Below are 17,992 nucleotides of genomic sequence, written 5' to 3'. Positions count from 1 at the left end.
TGAACAGCTGCTCCCTTCATTTCATACCCATGTTTGGGCATGGGGACAAAGCCCTCACTGGTTGTTTCTATCAGATTTGCTGTGTTCCTCACCGATCTATCCTTTTTGGTTTCCTTCCCATTTACTCCATTCTCATGTTTTCCTCTTATTTTTTTTTTTTTTTAAAACTTGCAAACCTTGTAATTCATATCTTAGCCTCCACACTCTGTGTCTCAAAGGTCACCCTGACCACCCACTCTAAAATAGCTCCCTGGGAACTTGGCATCATTTTATTGTTTTTAATTCTCTGTATAGCATTATAATTATCTGATATTTTCTTGTTTATTGTGTCTTCCTAACAGAAGACTCTAAACCATGGGAGCAGGGATTTGCTCATTTCACTGATGCGTTTGCCATTTCCCAGAACACACTGTAGAATGTACTCTAATAAGGGCTTAATAAATATTTGATGAATAAATATATGCAACTATTTTATTTTGAATTAAGAAAAATGTGGCATATGAAAGATCATAGTGGAAACACACAAACAGTAGGAAGCAATTCTTTTGGTTTACAAAATGTTCTTTCCTTTTAATTTAATTTTTGAGTCCTTTTTATGCAAAAGATGCTGTCGAGGTCCTGTGAGACCTAGAATCTGCCAGATATCTGAAGGACATTTGGGATGAAATAATTCATTAACATCCCTTTTTGCTCAAAAAAAAATTGAGGTAGTTTACAAATGAAAAATAAGGATTACTAACACTTATCGAATTCGTACCTTTATGCCAGGCATAGGCATTCATTATCTCATTTGACTGGTACTGACATCTAAAGGAGTATCTATTGTTAATCTTGTTTACAAATGAGGAAAGGAAGGCACAGAGAAATTAAGCCACTTGTTTAAAGCTAAATAGCAAGAAGTGGTGGAGGAAAGATTGGGATCCAGGTCCCCGTCCACTTCACCACCGTGCTCACCTGCCCTCATGTGACAGGGTAAAAATAAGGAAGAAAATAAATTAGTAAATAAATAAAACTAGAGGCTCATATTCTGGGCCTCTAGAGGGGAAAGAAGGAATAAAAGGTAGGAAGAGCTATATACTATAAGAGAGGTTGAGATAAGGTCATGTGGAGTTCAGAGGGGTATCACGGAGGCCTGCCTGGAAGAGATGGCCTTATGGAGTGCATGAGGTTGGAGTGGGCAGAAGGGGTAGAAGCAAAGTCTTCACTGATGATGAGAAAGTGTCAAATTCTGGAGGTTTCACTTTAGGGCCTTCTGGAAGAGGATCAGGCCATACTTCTAGGCAAATTACTATTAGAATTAGTGCATAAAAGAGGAATGAATATTGCGTGTCCTTGTAAAGGTTACGTAGAAGTACAGATCGGTTGTTGATTTAGCATATAGCACATGTAATACTGCTCAGTGCTCTCATGGCCTGTTGCTTGCACTGCTACCTATTCCAGAAAAAAAAATCAGATGCACAACTGAGGTAAATTAAGATACGGAAAAAAATGAGTACTCTGTTGATCCTCTAAACAGACTGTATTAGCATCCAGGTCCAGAAGATTGCGAGAACTGGTATTGATTTGCCAACTCTGTTAGTGTGAACTATCTTCAGGATAAAAATACCTCTAGTTTTTTTAAATTTTCAGTTGCTTTTTCTGCAGTTTAGGGGAAATACTATTGCTAAGTAGAGAGGACTTTTACTAATAAAATGTAGCATCTTTTTAATGGATGTATAGTGCTCACTTTACCTTTCTACTTTTATTTCTCTGAATCCTGTTGCTGGCTCCAACTGTGTGTGTGTGTGTGTGTGTGTGTGTGTGTGTGTGTGTGTGTGTGTGTGTGTAGAAGGGGTTCGGTGTAATTTCATCAAATTATTTAGCCTTCTGAGCACAATATCTTCGTCTGTAAAATGAGGGTAGTGAAGAGATGCTGAACTACCAATCTCTGTTTTAAGAAAAATAGAGGAAAGCGCCCGACACACAGGTATTTAATAAATGATTCTTCAATGAACAATGAATATTAATAATACCGATGTTGATTTTAGTACTATTGGAAGCTAGCTAATTTAGTATTTATTAAATTATTAAGCACTTATTGTCAGGTGCTGAGCAAGTGTCAATGTGTCTGATTTCATTTAGTCCACCCAACAATCCTATAGGATAGATAGTTCCTGTTTTCATCCTTGTTTAATAGTTCAGCTGAGGCAGCTGGGTTTGGAACTCAGGTCTAATTTAATTCTACAGGCCTCACACGCAATCCTGACCTTCTTTCCACGTAAGCTTTTTTCTCCCTTTCAGGCTGTGAGCTCCCTGAAGGCAAAGAGCAGGTTTTGTTATTTTCCTACCACATGTGCCTGGTACACATCAGATATTTGTTGATGAAGGAAGAAGGGAGACTAAAATAGTTTAAAAGTGGTCACGATATTCATACTCCTTAAACACAAGTCTTTTTTTCCCCCTAAATCAAAGCATATTCATGTGTAAGTTCTTAAAACCTATTAAATTAAGTGTGGGGAAACTGTCACAGTCCGTCAACGCAACGGACCAGCTTCTGTCTTCTGCAGAAGCCCTGCCCCCAGGCGACGTGGCATTGAACATAGTGGCAGGAGGTGCCAGGAGTTATGGGGGAAGCAGAGCCCACCTAGCAGAGTGGCTTGATTCCTGGTTCTGCCCCCAACACTCCCGATTACTGGGGTCAGGGTACCTTACCTCTCAAAATCTCAGTTTCTTCATTCGTGAAATGGGGTTGATGGTTTCTACCTCAAAGGGTAGTTGTAAGGACTTAATGAGATAATTCTCTCAGGATGGTGCTGGATACATTCAAATGCACAGGGTTATTAATTAAAACATAAAGGTTTCCTATGATGGCCAATTTTTTATCTTTATGGTTTCTAAGGAAACTCAATTAATAAATTGATAAATACTATTGTTTTCACATTAAATTCTCATGTTAAGAAATGAGAACTTTTGTGTTCAGTGTGAGTTAAAACAAAGTCTAGACTCTTGTTTCCTGAGATTACTTCAGTGACGTTTATATGGTGGGGGCTTCGATAATGTCGAAGTATCTATAAATAGGCACCTGTCATAACAAGGTTTATAGAGGATGTTAAATTGTATTTGTCCATCAAGTGTTTCTAGTCAGCCTTACGAAAAAACAGAAGGTTATATACCATAGAAGTTTCGGTGAGAGTTAGAAGATGTTCAAGCTGTTTCACATTCAAATTGAAAAGTCATCTGACTATAACCACGATTTGATCATTTGATGTAAATTGCTGACGGATGAACTGTAGTGGAGACATGAATAGAAGCGCCGTCACAGCGCGATCACAGGTGGCCCTCTGTGATCACCTGTCCATGTGTCTGTAAGAAAAGGGAGGAAGGGCCTCTGCATTTGTTTGTCCCTCAACCTGAAATGTTCTTTCATATCCACGTGCCTCACTCCCTTACTGTATTCAAGTCTCAGAATGTCATCTCATTAGAGGATTTTTCCTACTCTATCTAAAACACTCCTTTTCTTACCCCACCTTATTTTTACCAGTTCTTATGAATTTCTCGCAGATCGTTCAATTAACTGTTTATTGTCTGTATCTTCCCAATAAAATAGTTTTGTAAAGGCTGGTATTTTAACCATAGCACCTAAAAGACACCCAGTACCTATCAGGAGTGGCCGAATTAATGAGGAGACTTAGGCGCTGGTTCTGGCTACCTGGGGGACAGTGGGCCAGTTCCTCACCTGTCTGTGTATCTGTGGGTTGTGAGATGCAAATAGGATAGTGTATGTAGAAGCACCTTGTAAACAGTGACACACTAAGGAAATAGAAAGTGTTATTCTTCACAAGATTACTGCTTGTTCATGTTTTTTGGATTAGTTCTCTATTACCAATGTTGTTCTTGTACTGTTGGGCTTTGTGCTGAGTTAGGATGAGGGGAGAAATCCAGTTGACTTTTGGTGAAGCCAACATTTGGCACCTCTGTATGTAGTCCGGTTTTTCACTGAGAGCCCCATACAGTTACCCAAAGATTCAGAGAGAGTCCTAAGTAAGGGGCAAAAAAAGGACAGGGCCAGAAAAATGGTCTAAAGCCATTCACAACTGACTCTGAAGTGGGACCGAGAATAAGAAAGTGTGCCCTCCCTCATCTCAACGCTGCCGTATATGACATCGGTAAGATGGACTTCCCAGAGTGGGGGCATGCAGATTAGATGAGTGTGAGTAGTTTGAAGAACTACCCTCCCAGCTTTATGATGCGTCACAAAACAACACATTCCATAGTGCTTCTTTTGCTCTTAGTTCTTGCTTTTGATCAGTTGAAATGTTCTCTGTCATCATCAAAATTCAGCTTCTTTTCTGCCCTGCCGTCCTCTTTTTGAGAATGGCCTGCTGTGTGTATGACTGTATGCATTGGAGACAGAGGGCAGAAGGGATGTTCAGGCATAGATACCGGTCAGATGAGAGGGGTAAAGGGTCATTACTCTTCCCACTGCTGGAAGCTACTAGTTGGAAGAGCTGCAGCCTCTGACCCCCACATACACATACAGCGAGCCCCTCCTCCTCTTCCAGAGACTCCCTTCTTTGGCACCCTCCTAGGAGAGATGTCCTGTGGAATACAGGAACTATGTGGTTTACCCTGAAATAAGAATACAGGTAGTTGTGTCACTGTTCTTTACCCAGAAGAGATCAATTCATGGAGACTTAGGGTCCTTTGTTTTTCTGATAGGTTTGGTTTGGCATGTTCGATGCTGTCAGCTGATCCACAATGGTCTTCAGACAGTACTTGGTTTCACTTTAAGTGTTAAGTAATAACAATATACTACCATCTGCATGAGTTCAACCTGAATCTGAAATTGATGAATTGTAGTCTTTACTGTGTTGCAAATGTAAAACTTATTTGAGACATGAAATATAAAATGAACTAATAGAATTTTATCTTCCAATACAGACTAGCAGAGGGTGTCCTAGAGTCACAGGGCCTTAGAGATCTTAAGCAGATGGTGTTGAAACTTTTTTTTTTTAAGAAATCTTTTTTCCCCAGTGTTATGGAGACCTTTAATGTATAAGCTTGATTAAAACTTTATTTAAATATATTCTTCAGATTTAAATTTATTACATTAATTAATCTATTAAGTCGATGAGAACAATAACTTAGCCTGGAAGTTCAGGTCTTCTCCAGTGTATTAAAATTTGGTAAATAATACATTTAAGTGAATGCAATATTATTAGGTTTAAAAATATTTGGAAACATGTTTCCTTAAATGAAATTTAAATGGAATGTTCCAACTCCCGACATTTTTCTATTAGAACCTAGGGTTTCCCTGATTTCAGTTTGAAACTACTGATGCAGAGAATTAAAATAAACTAAGCATCAATTCAAGGAGCTAGGAAATAAACCGAAGCAAAAAAATAGAGAGAAATTAATTTTAAAAACCCCACAAAACTCCACTTATCTAGACCCACCCATTTTTTTTTTCATATGAAAGCTATTCTAGACTAGATATTTAGCCTTATTCTCTTTTAGAACAAACAAAAAAGCAAAACGAAAAAACACAGCCACTATTTCCTGGTAGTGCTTATTCCTCCCAAGCTGAAATAATCCTCGCCCTCTTCAGACATCTCTGATCCTTAGAAGGCTCTCACTGTAGAACCAGACTCTGTCCTGTCCTTCCCCCCATTGTTTTATGCTTTCCCCTTGGGGCCTGCAGAACATGTCTAATCCCTCGTCTGCATGACAGACCCTCAGCTATTTATTTGCAGTCCTGACCATTTACCCATGAGTTTTTTCTCCTTTGGCAAAACAGTCCCAGTTCCTTCAATTGTTCCTCATACAGGAATGTGGTCTTTTAGTCCCTACAGCATCCTTGTCATTTTCCTCTAAACGTATCATTGGTTTAGTGTATATTTACATTAAAGTATTTGATCGCCCAGGTATGTCTGACAGGTATAGAGAAGAACTGCCCATACTCATTCTTTTTGTTTTATAAAACATTTTATTTTGTTTTATTATTAGTTTCAAGTATACAGTATAGTGGTTAGACATTTGTTTATGAAATGATTCACCAGATAACTCTACCATCTCTCTGGCTCTACACATAACCATTACATTACTGCTGACTACATTCCTTATGCCATACTCAATGGAATTATTAGATTTTCATCAGTGTAGCATTGGGCATATTAGCATTTTAGTCTCAGTGATGACTCATGCTTGGTTGATTTTTGACTAAAATCTCAACTGGCGTCCAACTATTGAACTGCATATTGCTTCATTCTTTATTTTTGCATTAGATTATTTTGGAACAAAGTGCAGGACCTTTATTCCTCAAGAAATAGTGGGACAATGCAAGAGTAGAGATTATAATTTAAGTATTCTTATTCTCAACCCAGTGTATTTCCTACTGTGATGTACTTAAAATGTCAGATATTTGTTTTTAATTGCTAAGAGTTCTATGTTTTCAGACTCCTTGAGTAAGTTAGTGATTTTAAAAGGAAGCAAGATAAGGAGCTTTTTAGAGTCTGCTTCTGGTCTTGTGAGGAATCTGGGGTCATTTACTGACCTCTGTCATGAATTGTTTTTACTCAATTCAGCTGTGTTACAGAAACAAAGGCTATTTCAATTCTATAGTGGTGAATCATTCCACCAAGGGTAAAAGCCATCGAGAATTTTTGTGTTTGTTTAAATGAGTTTAATGCAGAGTTTTGAATAATGGGTATGTTTTTAATAAATATTACTCTATACATTTTATTTATGGTAATCATTTTTTATTAGTAATCTTGTTAATTCTGTAATTTGGATCTTTTATATCCTTGTCCGTTTTTGTCGGTTCTATCACCTATTGAGACATGCTAAAGTTTCCCATTGTGATTAGGGATTTCTCTATTTCTCCCTTTGGAATTGTTAATACTTTCTTTATATCTTTTGAAGCTATGTTATTAGGTACATACAGATTTACTATTATATTTTTGTTCAACTGACACTTTTTATAAAGAAAGTTCCTTTCTCTAGTAATATCTTGCTTTAAAAAGTACTTTGTCTAATATTTTGACTATACTAGCTTTTCATTAGTGTAGCATAGTATATCTTTTTCTCTTAAACTTTCTGTGTTATTTTTTAAGTGTTTCTCTTGTAAGCAGCATATAAATATTGTTACAGTTTTTGAATTTAAAAAATTTATAGTCTTGGTGTTGTGTTTGGATCATTTAGTCATTTGCATATAATGTAATGGCTGATATAGTTGGAATTATATCATACAACTCTTGATTTGATACACGTTTTTTAAATTTCTCTTGTGTTTTTTATTATTTTCTATTCAATTTTTTCCTCTATAACTTGTTAGTTATATATTCTTTTTACTGTTCTAGTAGTGGTTACTCTCAACTTAAACATGTATATTTGATATATTGTAAATATGTTATTTTAATACTTTCCCCAAACTGTTGTATACTTTAATTCCATCTCCCTTTTAGATTATTGTTGTCAGACATTGTAGTTCTACACATATTTTAAAATCTATGACATTATAGTTATCATTTTGTACATTAGATATTAATTATATTTACTCACATATTTACCCATTTTACTGTTCCTCATTGCCTCTTGAATTTCCGTGTTTCTGTTTGGGATCATTTTACTTGTGCTTCAATAAATCCGTTTAGTATTTTAGTGCCAGCTTGCTGGCCGTGAATTCCCTCAGTATTTGTCTTAAACATTTAAATTCCAACTTCATTATTAAGAATATTTTCGTTAGGTATGGAATTTTAGGTCATCAGTTATATTCTTTTATTACTTTAAAGATATCATTTCATTGTCTCCTGGCTTCAAGAACTTTGCTGAGTGGTTCTCCCCTTTCTGGAGTTTTATTATATTTTAACCTCATTTCCATAGTTCTTTTTAAGGATATGGCTTTTTAATTTTTCTGTCTTTATTTTCTAGTTTTTATCAGCAGGAATGTTGGCCTGCTGTGCTTTATTTCATCCTACCTGAAAATGGAAGCCATTCCTACCCCAAAGTCTATTTCTGAAGAAATATCTTAAGTCTTAGGTCATTTTAGTTTACCTTCCTTAAAAAAAGATGACATTCTGATATTTCCTTCTGGACTAACCAATTTGTATTCACCTGTATCTTGTTGACTTAGTTTTGGTTTGGGAAAATAAAATTGAATGATCTTTATATTTTACACTGTACAAAGGATGCTTTGAACATGCTTTAAAACAGTGGTTCTTACCCTTTTTGAATCGTATGGTCCTTGTACCCTCCTAAGAATCTCTGATTGAAAGACAGACATACTCCCTAGATGAATGTTTAAAACTGCATCTATCTTCAGGGTGATTAAGGAACATTTTCCCAGCCTCCTCTCTCCATTCCACTATAGATTTCAGGTGGTACAATTTCACTTTTCAGAAGGGAAAGGGAGTGATTCTGATGTTGGTCTCAATTGGTTCACTTGAGGAAGTGAAAATTTTGACTTGCCTAAGGCAAAGTTGAATAGAAGAGGGACGATTAGAATTCTTTACAAATTTAATCAGGCCACTAACAATGATGGCACCATTTAGTAATAGACTTTCATAAAAGTCGCAATTTATTTCAGTGGCCATGGAAAAAATACGAATTTAACTCAGTGAGGAACTGCTTATTATCTATTAACTTAGGAAATAATAAAAAAAAAAAGCTTTGACAAATTAGAGATGAAAATGATACTCTTGACCAGCAGAGTTGGCGATGAAAGTTGATAAAACATCTTTGGAAAGCAGTTTCACAATTTGTGACAATGAGTCACATTCTTAGACCCATTTCTAGAATTTTATTCTAAAAAAGTAATTTAAAGCATAACGACAATGCACATGAAAATGTTTACTATAGTATTTTTTTATGTTAAGCTAGAAACCTTAATGTAAAATAATAGAGGAATGATTAAATCATGGAACATCAAACACTTAATGGAATGCAATTAAAAATGGTGCCAAAGATTGTAATAACATGGAAAAATACTTTTGATAGAAAAGCACAACCATATGTGTATTTGTGCCACAAGTACAACTATGTAATAATTAGCTGTGCATTGAACAAAGACAGGAAGGAAATAAGAAAAAAAAAAGCTGATACATTGGAGTGGTGTCAGTATAGATGAAATCTAGATATCTTTAATTGCTATTATTTTGTTCAATAATAAAAAATTAGGCAGCCTTCTAATTTTATGAACTTATGAATTATGTTTTACATTGCATGAACTGGGAATTTAAGTATTTGGTATGAAAAATATTTTTACCCTTAATGGATAGGTAATCTTCTAAAATGATTTATTGAGTAATCTCTTCTTTCCCCAATGATTGAGAATGCCACCTTTATTACATAATTTCCATGTGTCTGTTTCTGGACTCTGTGCTTTGTGGTTTACCTCTGTGCCACTACTGCACTGTTGAAATTGTTGTGGTTTTATTGCATGTTTTGCTTTGTGATGGATAAGTTTTGATCCCTCCCCCCCCACAGCTCAAACATCATTCTTTCTCAAAAATTTTGTTTCTAGTCTTATGTATTTATTCTTCTAGATGAACTTAGAGTAAGCTTGTTGAGTTTCATTTGAAAATTTCAGTTTGGGTTTTGATTAGAATACATTAAATTTACAGATTAATTTGGAGAGATGATTTTGCCTATTATGCCTCTTATTGTTTCCAGAAATTTCCAGAAGTGAAATATTGAGTGTTCTTTTATTTGGGATATAGCTAATGGACAGAGAGGTGATAATACATCTGTTATTTCTACGTGGGGGCGTAGTGATTCTGATATTGTTGTCAACAAATTCACTTAAATAAGTTTATAGTTTTCTTTTTTTTTACATTAAACTAAATTTATTTTGGTGACATTGGTTAACAAAATCCAGTAAGTTTTAGGTGTGCAATTTAATAATAAGGCCTCCTGTAGTTTCTTTCTGTCACCTCATAATTGGCCCTTTTTACCCCATCTACCTCTCTCCTCCCCCTCCCTCCCCACCCACCCCACCTTCTGGTAACCACTAGTCTATTGTCCAGAGACTCATGGACATGGACAAGTTTACAGTTTTCAATTGCTTAAAGCACACAATTGAATCCAGATGGAGTAATGATGGAGGCACATTGGAATTCTGTACATTTGAATTTATCTTTGCCATTAACGAAATCAGTGGACTTTTAAGAAGAGTAGCAGTTTTCAGTGGCCACTATGGTTATAAAGACCCCACTCTTAGTTAACAATCATCATCTGTGGCTGATTTTGTGTGCAGTACTTTTTCTTGAGCACATTTTCAGAAGCCTGTTCCTCCTGCTGACCTCCTTGGTAGCTTTATCTAACTTTTCTGAATGAAAGTGTTCTTTCGCATTTGTTTTCTTTCTCCCTCGTCCTCTTTCTCTCCTGCCAACTCCCTCCTACCCCATTTTGTATCGTTGAGTCTCTCTGTTGGTTTCTTCATCACCACCCCCTTCCCTCCTTCTCTTGTGATTACGCTATGTCTTTCTGATCTCTTTGTGATTAGCAAATCAGAAACTCCTTTTATTGCTGAATATTATTCTCATTGCTAGGACTTCTGGGAATCTCTCTTTAATGGACATGTGTGATTTCTGACCTGACTTATTGTTTATCTTCTTTTTACCAAAGCATGATATGGTCGTGAAAGGGAGGCATAACTGAATTATAAAACTACTATTTTGGGTTGTATTGCATTGAAAAGGGTTTCTGTTAAACTCTTTCATAAGTTGCAGTCCTTGTTCACCCAACCAGATAAAATAGTAATGTGATCATTGTTTTGAATAGATACAGACTAGATATCCTTGTGATCTGTGAAAAACTTTAATCTGTTTATACAGTTTATTTATTTATTTATTTATTTTAAAATCAACAGGTCAGGTCAGATTCTGTTCATGGATAATTAACAGCCCCTTTAACAACCAGGAACATGGCTAAAGCAAGCTGTTCTTCCTTTTTTAGGAAATGGAATTTCATCTAAGTTTCCTCTCTCAGTCATGTCAGACATTTGTTATTGTTTTTTTGCTTTTCAGATCCTCTTCCTGAACTTTTTTCGAAGCTATTATATGGTAGATTTTCCTTGGCATGTTCCTTTCTACTGATTATATTTGTGTGTGTGTGTCTGTGTGTGTGTGTGTGTGTATGAGAGAGAAAGAGAGAGAGAGAGAGAGAGCGCACGCGCGAGCAAGCGCTCATATGCAAAGAGATGACAATCACAATTGGGAACTGATGTCTTTTTTTCAGAACTCCACAATTTGTATTTATACCAATTGAAAATTTAAGATAATGTTTCGTGTGTGTCAAGAATTGCAAACCACCGGGAAAACATCACCTTTTCAATTTTTAAATTTTAGAAGAAATAGCCTTATAGTTACTGCAAAGAGGAACTCCATACTGATTTTGTTTTTATACCAATTTGCCTAACTCTTGATGTCCTACAAATATCATGCTAATGACCATCAAAGATGTTAAGGAGACTGTGTACACTTCTCTGTTCACTTTTCTCCCCTGTCACAGGAGAAGGAATTCTTGGAGGGTGGGTTTATTTTTGTTGGGCAGGCACACAAAAGCCCAGATGCTTCTCTACGCTGGGCCCAGCGAGCTCTGGAGGCCCTCCAAAGTGGGCGACCCCTTCCACCTCCTGGTTTCCATTTCCCTGCCACTCCCACAGGCTGGATGGAATGTACCCTCTCCCTGGAGGCCCCCTTTGTTTGCCTTTTTATATTTGAGAGGAGGGAGTGTCCCAAGTCCTTCAAGGTCCCAAGACCATTTGGCAGCTTGTCCATCACTGCTAGTCCCTTGACTGTAGCACTGCTGGTTTAATCCCTCTATACAGGCTCTGGAGGTAATATCCTGAAGAGTGCCAGCCTGCTGCTTGCTTTCTTGACATTTCCTCCTTCCTCAGAGTGTCCCTCGGTGACCCAACTGGGCAGCTCTTCTCCTTGGGACCAGGGGACTTACAGGGCTTTGTGCCACGCAGAAGCTCTCAGGAGAAAGTCTGAGGCTAGGCCGGATGAGAGGGGACTTGGAAATCCCTCAGAGAAGACAAACAGTGATTGGAAAAGGCACAGCAAGCATGGGAGCATGTGTTGCTATTTATTTGGCAATGTTTGTGAATATTTAAGGTTCCCACAACAGACTGTGATCCAATACAGGGTAAAGTCATAGCTTCAAAGGATAATCACTTTGAACCTGTATGCCATGATGGTATCTCAGAGGAAAAAATTAATACAAGCAATGTTTCATCAAATAGGAATTCCAACAATGTGAAAGACAAAGTGTCACATTCTCATATCTATTAAGTTAAAAAAAATCTTCCCTATGGTCCTAACTTCTTCAGCTTTAAAAACAACAAACCAGCTCTGACATACATACTTTGATATATCAGAAGGCATCCCCCTGTTGTCCAAAATGATGATGTTGGAAAGAAGGATTCATAATATTTGAGCTCACGCGCATGAAGCGAAGGTGACAAACCAACCTGTTTGAGACCTGGGTCCTATTCATTGCAGTTTCCTAGAGCTGAGATGAGGAAGTGTGATGATGCTCCAATATATTCATTTTTCAGGGGCAGATGACAGTCTATGCGAAGTTTGGCAAAAATGTATATCTTCCTAAAGATGCCGAGTTTTACTTTATTTATAACGGATCTCATCAGAGGCACATTGTGATGGCAGAACGTATGGAGGATAACATTCTCCAATCCAGCATTCCAGGTGAGGTGTCCTTTTTACTGTGCAGTTGGGAAATCTGTCTGTAAGCATCTTCCTGCCAGGGATATAGTCCAGGAAGAGGACCACGAGGAGAAAGTAAGCGGTGCTCCAGTGAGGGATGGGTGTGTGAGGGTCAGTGTGCCTGTGCATATATTAGGAAGAGCACTCACACTGGGTTATCTCACATCTGAGGTTCTTCCAGCTGGTCTGCAGCTCTCTGAGCAGCCTTGCTTTAGGCTCAACTCGCCAGGTTGGGTGTGCTTTAGATGCAGTCCGATGGAGGTGGCACAGTGTCTTCGGATCACCTCTAGTAGCCCCGCCCACCCATTGCCAGGGATAGCTCAGGCAGAACTGAGACATTGACAGTCATCTTTGTTCTCCCTTCCTCATTCCCTGTGGTCAGTCCAGCAGCCCTAGGGGCCACCTCTCCCTGCTTGCTCCCTTTGGGAGCTGCAATTCTTTCATTGGTGCCCTGTTCATTCAGACATTTCCTTCCTGAATCTCGGGGTCTAGAACTTTCTGTTCCCATCACCAAAATGTTGACATTCTAAAGCCAGTATTTCTCCTAGATACCTTCTTCAATCACTGTGGTGACAAATGACAAATTAATGTGTCATGTTAACGTGTTATTATGAGCTAATAGCCTCAGATATAATTGTTTTGTGTTTACACTGGGGCATGGGTTGTGCGTTGAGACACCAAGCTCTAGCCTGAAGGTGTAATTAAGATGTCATTACCTGCAGGAAGGGAGGGTGCGGTTGTTTTTGTTTGTTGATTTGTCAGTTTTCCTTAACTGTGGGTTTTTTCTGACACTCATAAATTGTATCATATAGAGAACCATCGATTTTTCTTATAATATTGACCTCATTTTCAGAGGAAAAATGTTGAGTGCTTCTGTAGTATATTTGTTATCTGCACGAAGAAGGTGACATGCACATACAGGCGTAGTTAGAACTGCGGAGATGTGCGAAGACCTTTCAGCCCTACCTGGGCTTGGTCATTGAGTCAATCTGTTGTCCAGTTTCTGAGACTAGGCCATTTTAACTACTTCTCTGACCCCATAACTCCTATCCTCAGAAGAGAAAAGAAACAGCCAAACCTCATTAATGGCGGAGAGTCACTTTGTTACTTCGGCTGCTGGTCTCTCTGGCCTCTGCCCTTGTGCGTGGGCATTACATGTCCCCTGCTGTTAGCCTCTTCCTCTTCCCTTGGTCTTCACTTTTAGGAAGACTTTTATAGGGAAATAATAAAAATAACTGAAGTGCCACTTCTAATATCAAAACTTTTGTCTTTTTATTTGTAAGTAGAGATGAACCTCCTTTCCACTCCCTTATGTGTTAAAGAAAATCTTTTTCATTATGTTGTGGCCTGCTTGGAAGTGAAGGTTCTTACCTTCATTTTAACAGATTCTGTACAGACAGGTGACAGTTTTGTTTCTGAGCCTTTAATTTCCAGGGGTAACCTTTTAGAACCATGTAGAACAGATTTCTGTAATTATATATTGGATTTGCATAGTATAGAGGTTGGGCTTGCATTCTGTGTGTGCATCTTGGATTACTTTTAAAGAGGCAGTGTGGAAATGGCAGTAATTCTTGCTTAGTAAACCTGGGATACACTTGTCCCTTGAAGCCCTGGCACCATAGCCTTTGGGGAAAGGCTTCAGAGAATAAGGCAGAGCAGGAATGACTTGTACCCATTAGCCATTTGCGTGGGGGCCAGTAGTGGCTGAATATTAACCCCTCTTCTGTACAGCTATGATTAGCATAATCACAGAAGTTTGGTAGCATTAATTCCTGGAAATTCTCCAAGGGCAGCATGAAAATATGCCTGGGTGAAAGTTCACCAACCTTGGCCAAATTAAAGAAGAGAAGTGTAAGGAGGGGGGACAAGTATCAGGATTAGGTGACCACCCACAACAGAAATATTAAGAGCATCTATGAGATAGAGAAGCCATTCTCAGAAGTGGGAGGCACTGAACAATATAAATATTTTTGTTGAGTAGTCTTAACCCACCCCAAATCATATTCAGAGTTCTATGGAATTAAGGTGAACTTCTATAATTTTGTTGTGCCACTTTATAAAACTGTCACCTAAATAAATACATAAAGGTGTGTAACTCAGGAGGAAATGGCAGAGCAGGAAAAGTCATAGACCTTAAAGGTGACAAACTTGAATCCAGGGGTTGGGGTAGGTGTAAAAAGTGAAGGTACGCCAAATAACATACCTGGTAATCTTAGGAGAATAGACACTGAAATGCTCAGAGCTCAAAAACGTTAGTTTTAAAATCAGGAGTCATGGGAAAATGATGTAATCAGCTTTAATTTGGCCCCATAGGCTTAGCAGCATTTCAAAAAAAACTGGATGCACTTCCTCTCTGCCTTGGCCTCCTGGAGTATATGGTCTGTTTAGGCAGCACAGTGAGACTGGTGACCACTTGAACTTTGGACACTGAGAGCATCTCCTGTAGACTCTGGGTGAACTGTTCACTTTCTTATCATACAGGCCACGGGCTTCAGGAGACTGTGACGGTGTCTGTGTGCCTCTGCTCGGAAGGTTACTCCCCAGTGACCATGGACTCTGGCTCAGTGACGTATGTGGACAACATGGCTTGCAGGCTGGCCCGTCTGTTGGTGACCCAGGCTGATCGCCTCACAGCCAGTAGTCATCAGACCCTGCTGACTCCATTTGCCCTGACAGTGGGAGCACTGTCTGCCTTGGATGAGGAGCTTGTTCTGGCTCTGACCCATCTGGAGTTGCCTCTTGGGTGGACTGTCTTAGGAAATTCTTCACTTGAAGGTAGGTCTTCACCAGAAAATTTGCATGTCTCCTCTCTATGTCAAGTTCACAATCTGCCTTACAATTAATTGTCTGTTTTCCTGGGTGGGATTTCTTGCCTACTTTTGACCCAAGCCTCAGTCCGAAGTGGCTGGTTCCCCTGAGGACCCAAGCCACTCATCTCTGGGCTAGTTGACGCTGCTTTGCCTCCGGAGGGAGGGACTGCTCTTTGTGGCAGCCTCTCAAGTCAGCTGCTTTAGGCTGCAGTTCCACCTTCCTGTATGTTTTCTTGCTGTGAGAAGGGACAATTGCTCTTCTGTTTCCAAATAGGTAGAGTCATCAAGGGCAATGAAGAGCATGCAGCCAACTTCTGGTTCCTGGCTATGAGACGTCCTGGGCAAGTTATTTTAGTTTTGATGCCACAAAGTTATAATTTATAAAATGAAGCATACATAATAGTACCTTCTTCATTGGCTTCTAGTGATGGCTAAATTAGATAATATATGGCAAAGCTTCTAGAACAATGTCTGAATAAACTAATTCTCAGCAAAGTGACTTTTGTGTGTATGTGAATGGATTTTTATATAGAGAGAGTGTATTATACGTACATATGCAGATTTGCAGTTGGTCTGGACAAATGAAGCTACAGAAAAAGGAATAAAATCCTGGTATTGTAAACAATTCCTTGGAAATTTCTCAGAACTTTTTAAGACTTTCTGTGAGAACAGTTTATAGTACTGGAGGTAACATTGCCTGTAGCCTAGATTTATACTGGAACTTCTCTGCAACATTAGTGTTAAAGGACAGGGTTAACACCCTCTTACCTTTTTGCTCCTCTGATTGGATGATTTCTACTGCCCTGTCTTCAAGTTTGCTGGTCCTTTCTTCTGCTAATTGAGTCTGTTATTGAAACCTTCCATTGTATTTTTCATTGCAGTTATTATATTCTTAAGCTCTATGATTTCTGTTTGGTACTTTTTAACATTTTCTGTCTCTTAATTGAAATTATCACTTTATTTATGTGTTGCTTTCCTGACCTCAGTGATCATCTTTATGACCATTATTTTGAACTCTAACTCATCTCCATTTCACTAAGATCAGTTTCTGGAGATTTAGCTTTTTGTTTGGAAACTATTCCCTTTTGTTTCTTCATTTTCCTTGAGTTTCTTTTGGTTACTATGTATTAGATAAAATAGCCACCTCTCCCAGTCTTGACAGACTGATTTTGTGTAGGAAATGAACCTCCTCAGTCAGCCCAGCTCAAGCTTCTGGTTGCCTTGCAAACCTTTGCGATTGTCCAAGTTGCCGCCTTTGTTCTTAGTGGCCCCTAGTACTTGAGGATAATGTCAAGACCCATCAGTGTCCTGAAAAGGAGGATATGACTCAACACCTAGATTTGGGCTGATTAAAAGGCAGAAATTGGGAAAGTATGTAGTCGATCCCTTTCCAGGGAAAAACTAGGAGACAGGCTATTTTCTTTCTTTCTTTCTTTTCTTTTTTACTTGCTCCTGCTGTGTCAAACCCTGATGAGATAGCTGTAGTGGGTTCTCATGTGCATACCCACCCATTAGCAGCTTCTTTAACCACCAGAGTCCTTGTGAATGTCAGCCCCATTGGCTATCAGAGCCTGGTGATCCAAAAACAAGTTCCTTCCAGAGATGCTAGTGATCCGGCTTTATTGTTGGAGTGAGCTGGAGTGAGAAGGTGGGCGGAAATGCTTACCAGCTCTTGTGGGGTCCAGCCAGCCCCTAGATGCATAGTATTTAGAAGCTGGACCCTTGGGTAATCGCTTTTATGCAACCAAGTCCCTTCTAGGGAAAGACTGGGAGATGGGTGTTTATGCCTGCTTCCTCTACACTGAGCCCTGGGGAGGTAGCAATGGTGCATGTTTGTGTGACCATAAAGAACTTTTTCTATAGTCCTATGGGACTCATGGATGGAAGCTCCTTTGGCTTTCAGAGTTAGGCATGGTGGGGGCCCACCCCTTACTTTTAATGTGGGAGCCTTAAAAGTTGCAGTACTAGATGTGTGATCCAAACTCTTTGCTCCTTAGGGAGAAGCTAGGAGTTGGAGGTTCCCTTCTGATCGTATGCTCTGTGTTGGGAATGGGGTTTATGATGAGAGTGTGTCTCAGGTTTTCCTACCCATTTTGATGTAGGTATCTTAGTCATCCTATGTGTAGGAGTCATTTAGCTAGTTTTCTAGATTTCTCTCAGAGATTGCTCCTTGTAGAGCTATCTATTTAGTGCTTTCATAGAAGCAGGGAAGTTCAGAAGACTCCGATGTCACCATCTTGATCCCTCCCCTCCAAGCAGTTCAGAATTTCTTACATGCTCAATGCATCTTTTTCTAGTGTACATATTTTCTTAGTGTTGCTTGTCATTAATGTAAATGAATTACAGTAACAAAGTAAGAAATAAACTGAGACATGGGGCCCACTGGAGTTTATCATATGTTACTGGGAGTGGCATTGTCAATGAAAATAGTTTTTTTTTTTTCCTAGTAATTATTTCTCCTAATAGTTTTTAAAAAAA

At 38.7% G+C, this 17,992-nt stretch overlaps 1 protein-coding gene across 4 annotated transcripts in view; it reads left to right on the top strand.

Annotated features, from left to right (window-relative positions):
* The window catches only part of ARHGEF28 (Rho guanine nucleotide exchange factor 28), a 259,146-nt gene that overhangs the window by 87,901 nt on the left and 153,253 nt on the right, over nt 1-17,992 (top strand). For all 4 annotated transcript variants that reach the window (XM_036226271.1, XM_036226272.1, XM_036226269.1 and 1 more), the window contains 2 exons: nt 12,539-12,686; nt 15,186-15,479. In XM_036226271.1, the coding sequence (XP_036082164.1) occupies nt 12,539-12,686; nt 15,186-15,479 (442 nt within the window). The remainder of the gene's footprint in view (nt 1-12,538; nt 12,687-15,185; nt 15,480-17,992) is intronic.

This window comes from Rousettus aegyptiacus, unplaced genomic scaffold, assembly GCF_014176215.1.
Source record: "Rousettus aegyptiacus isolate mRouAeg1 unplaced genomic scaffold, mRouAeg1.p scaffold_m13_p_8, whole genome shotgun sequence".
NCBI classification, from domain to species: Eukaryota; Metazoa; Chordata; class Mammalia; order Chiroptera; family Pteropodidae; genus Rousettus; species Rousettus aegyptiacus.
The sequence above is the reverse complement of the archived record's forward strand: the minus strand, read 5'-3'. Positions and strand labels throughout refer to the sequence as shown.